The sequence below is a fragment of the Nesoenas mayeri genome (genome assembly GCF_963082525.1).
Source record: "Nesoenas mayeri genome assembly, chromosome: 13".
NCBI lineage: Eukaryota > Metazoa > Chordata > Aves > Columbiformes > Columbidae > Nesoenas > Nesoenas mayeri.
In genome coordinates this window covers 4,305,874-4,316,231 of record NC_137550.1, presented here as the reverse complement: position 1 = coordinate 4,316,231, position 10,358 = coordinate 4,305,874, and the positions used below count along the sequence as shown (strand labels likewise).

General features: G+C 48.6%; 1 protein-coding gene across 1 annotated transcript in view; it reads left to right on the top strand.

The window, feature by feature from the left end:
* Window positions 1-3,011: 3,011 nt before the first annotated feature.
* GPR50 (G protein-coupled receptor 50) overlaps window positions 3,012-10,358 on the top strand; it is a gene marked incomplete at both ends in the record, with an annotated part of 40,592 nt that continues 33,245 nt past the window's right edge. Inside the window, one exon of the mRNA XM_080352716.1 lies at window positions 3,012-3,186. Within this exon, the coding sequence (XP_080208842.1) occupies window positions 3,012-3,186 (175 nt within the window). The remainder of the gene's footprint in view (window positions 3,187-10,358) is intronic.

Below are 10,358 nucleotides of genomic sequence, written 5' to 3'. Positions count from 1 at the left end.
TTCTGCTTGGTCTTCCCATTTGTACGCATGTATATACCCACCCTGGTGTACTTCGAGTACTGAAGAGCTCTGGTTTATGACCCTAATTCAGTTGTTTTGTCCTGTGATCACATTCATGGTCCTGGCACAATCAAATGAGCCTAAATTCTTCTAACAAACTGGGGATATTTTTATTTCAGTATGATTTATGTCAGAGATTCCAGTAAAGCATAATTAAAAAGGTCTTATTGATACCTCTACCTTCATCTTTTTTCCTTGCCACTGCTTCCCAGAGTGCTAGCCTTTTCTTAATTGAAGCAGTGAAGAGTCCATTTAGCAGGAAGGTGGGAGGAAACAGCCTGAAAACCATTCATCTAAATCATTCCACCGATGAAAACAGTTGCTCACTACATCTATCATAATTTCTTCTCAGTGTCCTATGAGAGATTAGTTGCTATAACTATGCAGATACACATGTGCCTGGTAGAGCTATGCAGACCTTCCCATCTAGGGCAGTTGAACCAGGCCACTGAAAAAAACTGCTTTTTGCAGATATAAATGATGCACCAAAAGAAGTTACCAGATGGTGAATGGTTACCAAAACCATTTTTCTTTTTTTTTTTTTCTTTTTTTCCCCCCAGTTGCAGCAGTTTCATAAAATGTGATGCCCCCTCTACCTTGCAGTGCTGTGCTAGCAAGTTTTGTTAAAAACAAGTGAGGCCAAAATCCTCATCTGGCTGCTTTGTTGCTCCCATCGATGCTCTTGTCCAGGACAGCATCAGCACAACCACCTTGGCTCTGCAGCTGGTGAAGGTCAGTGGGCTCCAGTAGAACTTGCGTTTATACTCTTCTGATTCTTCAGCAATCAACTACCATTCTCTGTCACTAGACAAAAACAGTTCCCTGTGGGACATCCCAGCTTGGCAGCCTCCGTGATGGAAAGGGCTGGAAGACAGCACTAGCAGGTTTGGTCCTAGCAGAAGATAACAATTTTGGGTGCAGGTTTGCTGGGCTCTGGAAAGCCCCCAGAGCTGGGGGAGAAATGGCAGCACTGCACATATCTTTAAGCAAAGCATTTAGAAAAGCAGTGTTTCCTTGACTCCAAACACCATCTTCATTAGTTTCAAAACATGTTTCTACTAGCAAGCCCAAGACACCTGCATATAAAGTTTGGGTACTCTGAAGTCACATCCCAGTTTTCCACATGTGAAATGCACCTGAGAGCATCTTAAAAATGGTGCAAACATGTGCCAGAGCAGAGCAGCCTAAAGGTGAAAGGTGCTGAAAAGATGCATCCATGTGAGCTGCCCCTGCACTGCAGGTAAGTCCTGAAAACAGACCAGCCAAAAATCTGTGAACAAAATTATTTAGTTTACACAGAAAATATTTGCAAAACTATGCAGAATTCAGTGCAGCATGTCAACCAAGAAGTCCAAAGAAACCAAACTTTAAGCCAAAATGCTGTCTGTGGCAATTTGAAAACGCATGATTTTGATAATCTTTTTTTAAAAAAAAATTGTTTCAAAACTGATGCTCTTTGGCCATGGGGAACAGCTAAAAAGCTGCTTAAAGCAGCTTGGCTCAGCCAAGGCTTGAGTGCAGACGCAGATCCCATGCACCCAGCTGGGGCAGACCCTGTTTGCTGCCTGTTTCAGCTGTGTCTCGCTGCTGCTTGAGTGCTGCTGGTGGGGAATGAACCATCAAAGCACTTGTTTTTAGCTTTGTTATTGACTCATTCAACCGGGCAGTTGTAAAACCCCCAGGTCAGGTTGTGACACAGCCTTTAGGTTCGTTCTCTCTGGTACTTTGACCTGCACATGAAGTGGCTTTGGACTGAAGCCAGAGGAGGTGTTACTCAGAGGTGAGGAGCCTCGGGGCACCCCTGCCCTCTCTTCTGTTCCCACCACAGCACCATGGCTGACCTCTACAGCCCACAAAACCTGTTTTCTGAGTTTATTTTCTAAATAAAGCAGAGAATTAATGTGGTTGCAGTGTTGCAGCTGCAATCTGACCACAGAGGCTTTGTCCCTTGCTTGTGCTGGTGTGGAGTAAAGCACAAAAGGTGCCTGGAAGCCTCAGCTGCAAGGCTGGGCTGCAGGAACAGGAATCTCTGCTGCACAGCACTCCTGTGCCTGGGAAGTGTGTGAGCGGGCTGCTGATACTGAAGTTATCACTGAGGCTTCTGCATTGCACACATTAGAACCAGTAAAAAGCATTAAAACGAAAGGAGATGTGTTTGTTCTGGCATAATTGGTTGAAAAAGTTCTTGTGAGGAGGGGTGGCTGGCTGTGACCACCAATGGGGGGCTGGTGGCATGCCGGCCTCGGAGCCACGGGGCAGCGCTTGCAGTGGGACACCAAGGCAAAGAAAACCCTTCTGCGACGTGGAAAATAGGTAAAACTTCACCTTGTAATTTTTCCCTTCTTGGTACTCGCGTCCGAGGGCAGAAGCTGCGTGAGTTTCCCCACCGGGGGATGCGGGAGCTGCTCAGCCCGGCTGTCTCCCCGGCGGCTTCTCTAAAGCACTGGTTCGTGCCGGCGGAGCTTGCACGAGCTGGAGTCGCTGCCCACGGCCTCTTCCTCGGACAAAACCGAAGTCTCTTGCCTTGGCCCGGTTTCCCTTTGGGCGCGGAGCTGCCGGCTGCAGCAGCTGCGCAGGAGGGAGTTACAGCGCGGGGGGGCTACGGCAGATGCAGGCGGCTCTGGGTGACCTGGGCGGCTTCTGCTGGGGGCGAACCCTGCACACGGTGCACAAGGACTGCACCGGGGGGCGCCTCTCCCCGGCCCGGTGCTCCCCATCACCGCCGCGCGGTGGCGCCATCGGACCGGCGAGCGCTGCGGGTGCCCCGCACCGGGCAGCCCCCCCCCGCCCCGCCCCGGGCAGGGCGGTGGCACCGCCGGGGAGGGGGCGGCGTGCGCCCCCCAGGACGGGTACCGGGACGCGCTCCTCCCTGCGGCGCCACGGTGCTGTCCGGGGGGCTGCCGTCGGGGCAGGAGGAGGAGGGGCCCCGGCGGCGACGGGCAGAGGCGCGCATGGAGCGGCTGGGGAGCAACGGGAGCTGCCCGGGCTGCGGGCGGGACGGGGGTCCGTCGGCGCGGGCCGCCACCGCCCTGGCGGCCGTGCTCATCTTCACCATCGTGGTGGACGTGCTGGGCAACGCGCTGGTCATCCTCTCGGTGCTGAGGAACAAGAAGCTCCGCAACGCCGGTGAGCGCGGGGCGGGCGCGGGGGGCGGCGCGGCCGCGCTGCCAACTTGCCGGCGGCGGGCGGGGCGGAGCGGCACCGCACCGCGCCTGGGGCTCCGCCGCCCCGGCCCCGCACGGCAGCCGCTCCGGCGCTCCAAGTGGGGCAGGAGCCTGCGGGGTTGGTGGGTGACGGCCGCGGACAGGTTCACAGCCCCTCTCCGTAGCAGCGGAGCGGTAAAGGGCGTTTTTGTCTCGGGAGCCCCGGGTGAAGGGGTGGTGAGTTGCCGGTGAGCCAGAGTAGCACCCGCTCGTCTCTTCTCTGCGGTGACCCGAGTTACTGCTGGGGTTCCCGACTCTGTGCGTCCCGTACCGCTGCTTCGGTCCTCCAACTTCTCGGAACTTCTGTCTCACAGAGGCAGCTACAAATCGAGGAATCCGAACTCACGTCGCGACTCAGGTAAAACCCGCATTCCTTCAGCCAGAAACGTGCTGGTAAAGAGCCAGGAGAGCAGGTGCTGATAAGGAAAACTCCAAGTGCCAGAGTCAGGTGCAAGGGAAGGCTGCCTAATTGCAACGCTGACCACTTGCTTTTACATCCCAGCCTTGCATGTGTTTTAGTTTTTTCATCTTAAAGTTGCTGTGCATTAGATGACCAACAGAAAGCAGAGTAAAGATTTTCCATGTTTTTTCCATGGGTAATTTGGAAGTCTGTTTTGGAGCATTATGTATTGACCTTGGTAATGAATTGCTTTAGGAAAATTGTGAAGTTGATATTGATATTAACCATTTTTAAGAAGGCTGTATTTCTTGGGGGTGTAATTTTTTTCTGCCTTCAAAGTCTTGTCATTGTAGCAAAGAAATAACACTTGATACAATTTGCTCTGTAAGGAGTGTCAAGTAGTCTGTGTAGTGTTGCTTAAAACATACTGTAGAGGATGTTTTGCTAAAGACTACACCACTTTCCACTATTACAGTGAAAGACATAAAATGACCTTTACTTTTATAGCTTGTTAAATGGTTTTAGTGAAATATCTGCAGTGTTTATAATATGCAAGTCAAAGTTGTAAGCGTTTTGGAGATTCTGATCTCTCTCAGCCTCTCTTAGTCTTCTGTAAATATGGAGTAACTTAGCAGCATTCAGTAAAAGTAGCTGGTGGGTAAGACTGATGGGACAATTTCCCCCAAGTGCCTCTAACATTTGATTGATTTATTGATGATTGTACACAAATGGCTATTGGCTTGGGCAGGCACTGGATGCAGTGACCTCAACCAGTGAGTTGCTCTAGATTTAACTGGTATGTGAAACATGGTCCATACTATCCACAGTACACAAAAATGTTGTGCTGGGCTTACAAGAATTTTGATATAGTTGGGAAAGGCATTTACAGTTCTCTTCAGCTTTGTTTTAAAATGTGAGCACTGTGAGCTTGTGATCAGTGGTTCAGGGAAATAAAATTGAGACACCCTTCCCTTCTCTCAAAGATAACTAGTGATTTATGCTATCTGGCTGGTTGGGCTGCAAGCAGATTTGAAACTATTTAGCTGCTTTTATCACCTTTCAAATTGTTAATCACTGGAATGCGTTTCATGACTTAAGACTGCCACCACTGTGAGCTGGGTTAAAGTTCCTGTGAAAGTGAAAAGTGAAAGTGAAAAAGAACAGCTTTCCCTTGAAGTGATCATAGAGATATTTTCCAAGTCATAATTCTTGTCAGTAACCTGTTGTCTGCTCTACATACGAGCTACTGGGATGTAAGAGTAGAAGCAACACAGGTGAAATCTTTGCTAACTTCCCTGTTTGAGGGGAGGTGTTTCTCATTGCACACAGAAGTCGAGCGTGATTAGCAGGAGATTCAGTGGTACGTTCTTCAAAGTGGTGGTAGGTGTCAAGAGATCCATCCTGCTTTGTTGACCTGAGCATGATTCCTCATTCAGTCAACAGCCTAAACTGGGAATGCCTTTGCAAAGTCACTACAGGGGGAAAGCGAGGTGGTCAGACTGATGCTGATGATCTGAATTTCAGTAAGGTCTAAAATGTCTAACCAGCATCTACCTGTTGTCATCTTGTTTTGCAGAAAAGATCAGGTATGTTTAGGATATTCAGACATCCTGCATCTGTCCATATTAGGAAGCAAATGGGCTGTCTACCTCCCTGGATGCAGGACAAGAAGTCAGGAGTCTCGGCTGGGTTCATGCTCCTCCTGACACGTGAGCAGCACTGTGAACAAGGGGGGAGTCAGCCAAAACACCAGATTGAAGTCCTTTGGACAAAGAGTTTCTCTGCTCATGTTCAAACCTACCCTAAGCCAGTCTGATAGTTGAAAAGGACACCAGCTATGGCTCTTGCCAAATCCTGCAAGCACCAAGCCCTCTGTTTCTGGAGCAAGCTCCTAGGGAAGCTAGCAAGAGCCCAGCTGCAAGGTCATCCAGCTGGAGCTAAAACTGTCACCAGGATAAGCTGGATTCAGACTGGGATGTGGAACTGGCACTGCTTCAATGGCTATGGTGGGTGATCACTCTTGTGGGGATAAGGTTATCAGTCCATCCCCCAGGACCTCTCTGCAGTTCTTGGCACGTGTTAGTACCTCTTTGCTGCCTGTAGCTACAGTGGGCAGGTTAGAAAGGGTGAACCTTTGTGGCAGCTGAAAACCTTCACAAACCTGGCTGCCCTCCTGCTCCTGCCACTGCTGGAGTTTAAAAGCGAAGGACCTGACCTCCAAAACTTTCCAGGAGAAATCACTCCACTCCACTTTACTCCTGGGAAGGTGTAACATATGTCTGGTGGTTGTTGATTTGATCTGTGTTGTTACTGGGAGACGCTCAGGGCACTAAGCACAGAGTAGGACCCACGCAGGAGATGAGTGAGCTGTGTGTTACGTGGCACGTGTGGGACCGTGACCAGCCAAAGGCTGCTGGCCTGGCTAAGTCTACAGCTCTTTACCTGTGGGTCCTGCTAGCTTTACAAGTGTGAACATCTGCACTGAAAAGAGCCAATATTTTTTGATGAGTTAGCCTGCTCTTTGGGCAGAGGCTCTGGAAATACCCATCTCTAGCGCTCCTGAACTTGCTGCAAACTTAGGCACACAGCCTAAACACGCATTCCCTGAAACCCCACATCTCCCAGCAGTGCTGCCTGGAGCTCTGTGTTGCAAAGAGCCATTTCTGACACCTCCCGGGTCCCTTTCCCTCGTGGAAATGTATCTCTGGGGAGCCAAAACCTTCTTAGGGGCAGCAGCACAGGTGTAACTCTAATGAGGTTGCTGGGCTCAACTGGCTTTTAATCTCCTGTATATAAACTATAGCATAGCACTGAGGATTTTGACTGTCACATCGGCCAAAATCAAACGTCACACACAAGCCTGCATGTATTATGTCAACACAGTTACCTTTGTCAGCCAAATGTGTGCTCTTAGCAGCAGTACTAGATCAGTTTGACGAGCCCTCTGACCAGAAAGCTGTGCTGACTAGCAGTAATTGTGTTTCTGTCTCCAAATACTGGGGCCGCAGGCAGGGTAAGAGCCGGCACTTCCCAGGTCAGGTCTTTTGCGCTCTGAAAATATTGGCACGACGCTAAGTTTTTGTTTGCTTGAGTAGGGTTTTTATTTATTGTTCCAAGACCTCTGGAACTTCCTGGCTGGCCTGGGACATGTTTCTGTTCGTTGTTTTATTTAAAAGTCAGTGTCAGGGATTTGGTGAGCTCCTCTATACACTCGGATGTGCAGGTTTCCTAGTTACAGATGTGTGAAGTGGTTAGCAGGTGGTGGTGGGTATCTTCCTAACTTGCTTCTGGAATTCAGAGAGTTTTGTTGTAGTGGAGAAATAAATCATCTTTATCTGCAAGGTAAAAATAAATCCTTATACTTTCTACATCTTGTATGTCAGGATAATTTCACCATACTTTTTTTAGCATCAAACCTATTTTATTGATGGATTCTTGCCCTTTTCCTGATATCTACTGCCATTAGTTTTGTGATCTTTTAGTTTTTTTTATAAAAAGTGTTGACTTCCAGCTACTAATTTTATAGTGCATTTTCTCTTTGTTACATATTTATTTATTAATTTGGCCCCTGTCTTAAAAAGTCTTATTTAAAGCAAAATAAACTTTTTGAATATAATATTACTTTTTTGGGGGGGAAAAGGAGGGCTCTACTAAGTCATCTTTAAATATCTCCCCATGAGCACCGTCCTGTTTGCTTATATTTAGGTGTTTTCTCTCAGTTATTTTTGTGTCTGATTTTTTTCTAGTTTTGAGAAATTGACCTTTTGGAGATGTTCTGTTTCCTTATCTTAATTGCAGTTGAGAGCTGTGACTGGTTTTCTTCCAGCTATTGCAGGATTTCCTTGTCCTAGAAGGCTATCTATTTATTATATGTAGGTGTGTTGAGATTTTTTTTTAAATTATTTGTTTTAGTATTTTTTAGCACCTCAAACCCTCTAGCATCTGCCACAAGCCTGAAATTACATCTTTTCTTTCTGCACATTGCGGGTAGATGCCTCAGGAGCTGCTCATCTGTTCCGCTGATTCATTTGTCTGTAGCGAACTCCCACTGGTGCTTCTGATTTACCCATCCCCTGCCCCCCTGAAACGTCAGGGGCTCTGCAGCAAATGTCTTGGCTTTCTGGTGGGAAATGTGCTGTTAGTTGATGAAAGAGTTTGAAGGTTGCTGGGACTCTAGAGGACCCTGGAGCTGCACCCCCTTCCCTGTTCCTGAGTCCTCTAATGTGTAAGGGTGACACCCGGCACCCCATTGCTCTTCAGTGGAGATGGGTACCTGTGACATCAAATGGCTGAGCTGCTGTCAAATGGTCTCATTGTTGCTTCTCTGCTGTTGGTGGGGAATAATCCATGCCAGTGTTTGCTTTTAGCTTCATTATCAACTCACTCAACTGGACGGTGATGGATTTGCCATATGAAGCTGACTGGCAGTGATGTTCCCTGTGCCGTGGGAATGTTCACTGCAGCGACGGGGCTGCTTCACAGAAGCCTGGCTGGGGCTTGGCATGGTGGTTGCATGGGCTGTGAGGCTGGTGCAGAGCAGCGGCTGTTTGTGGTCTGTGTGTGAGCAGCGGGGTGTACCCCAGCGCGCCCCACGGGAGTGGCGGAGCAGGCATGCTGGTGGGGAAGTGTCGGTCCCTCCCTGTGTCCCTCTGCTGCAGCCCCTTGCCCCTGTGGCTCTGCAGGTGGGGGCTGGAGCGAAGCTACTGGCTGCAGGAGGTGGGAGGAGTGGGAGCGAGAGCAGGGTAAAACCTGTGAGAAAGTTAAGTTGGATTAAGGTAAAGCGTGAGCTTTAAGTGTAATAGCAATGTGAAGTCAGGAACAGTCCCAGCCTGTTTTTCCCTGCCAGGTGATTCGCACAGTGCGATACAGAGGAACGGAGCTTTGCTTGGTCCGTGCCACAGCTGTGGGGCACAGCCCCACGTCCAAGCTGATGTGGAGAGGTCTCTGACAGCATCACCTTCATGTGCTCCAGATTTGGTGGGGGTTCAGGTTGGGTCCCCACCCAGATGCTTGCACATCTCCCAGCAGTGCTGTGCCAGACTCCTGCTGGGAGCAGGAGGTGCCTGGAGCGCCGAGGAGGAGGCTCAGGGCTGCCGTCCTGCTCAGAGCAACACCCACAGCCCGTATTGTCCCACTCCTGTGCTGCGCTCCAGGAGCTCCGGGGGAAGCGGCAGCTCACTGAGGCGTGAGTGGTTCTGAAGCTTTTTTAGGAGAGCAGTAGCTTCAGAAATAGTTCTAAATTGGTCCTTCACACAGCTCCATACGAGGTCCCAAGGGGATTCCATCCCCTCGACTCTGTGAGGTCAAAGCCACCGTTCTTTTTATTTCTATTTTTTCATGTCACGCCCACCTCCCTGCTCCTTACGATTAAGATACTGCTAGTTTCTTGCTGAGTAGTGCTCAGCGTGCGTTTCAGACACACTGGCAGTTTGACAGACAGATGGTATGTGGTCAAGTCAGTGATTATATGACAAATACGTGATTTGAGAGAAATTAATCAGGTTGCCGCTAGAAACAGTAATTACGGCATCACTGAACTGAGGAATATTTGTCTTTGCAGAAAGTTCAGCAAAAGTTTTGTTATATGTTGGTGCGGGTCTCTATACAGTTACCCTCAAATTAGTTGAAAGAAATTTCCTCCGATTAGGAAGATCTGCATCTTGTACCTCACAAAATAACACCTTTCCCCCTCAGAAGGGCCACCCCATGGAACTTGTCACAAGAGCAAGCAAACTGTTAAGCGCGGTGCTGAGCTCCCTTTCTCCCTCTCTGAACTCTTCCAACCCCTTTAGCAAAGGCTTTCTTTTTTATTTTTATTTTTTATTTTTATTTTTTTTTCCTTCCTTTTAGCCCCAAATAATATCTTTGCCCCAGCACTTGATGTTCCTGGAAGATTTTGGGAGCCAAGTACTTGCTTAGATAATAGCAAATAATTAATTGCCTTGCAGACAGTCCTTCAACACAAGCTGGAACGTGTTTTGGGAACAGGGAAGGTGGGTATGTGTGGTCAAAGTAGTTGTTCCCTGTGTGAATTGTTGAGTGATTAACTAAAAGGCTTAAAAAGATAACTGTCATGTGATGGCCTATAAATAAAATGGAAATTAATTCGGAGGTGGTTTTTGTTTGCCTTTTTTTTTTCCTTCTTCTTGCATTTTCATTGCGTTTTGTTTGCTTTTCTTTCTCTGTGCAGGATGTTTAAACCCTTCGAAGCCTGTCCCACAGCAGAGAGTAGGGGTGGAGGAACAAACACAGGATCATCCTTTGAGCTGGTTGGCAAGCAGAAGGCTGTGCTACAGTCCTAGGACACCCTGTCCCTGATGGGAGAGGTCTGATGGGACTGCTCTTTGTGGAAGATGTAGAAAGGAACCTGTGGCATAGCTTTCTCATGTTTAACTATTCTCATTCCTGAAAGTTGGAGTGAGGACCAGTGAGTCTCTGTCTTCTGAGACTGTCTACTTATATTTTCAGTTAAGAGACCTCAGATATTTCTTTGCTGAACAGTCCCCAGCATCGCCTTCAGATGTGATGTTGGCAAATGCTGCAATGTCTATGGGGGACTCAAGTCCAGCAGCCCAGTGTCTGACCTGCGCAAAATCCCTGTTCTGTGACTTAGACACAATAGTTGTGGGCCTGGGCTTGATCCTGGGTGGATTTCAGGCACAACTGAGCTGGACGCTGGAGCTGCTGTGTGTCAC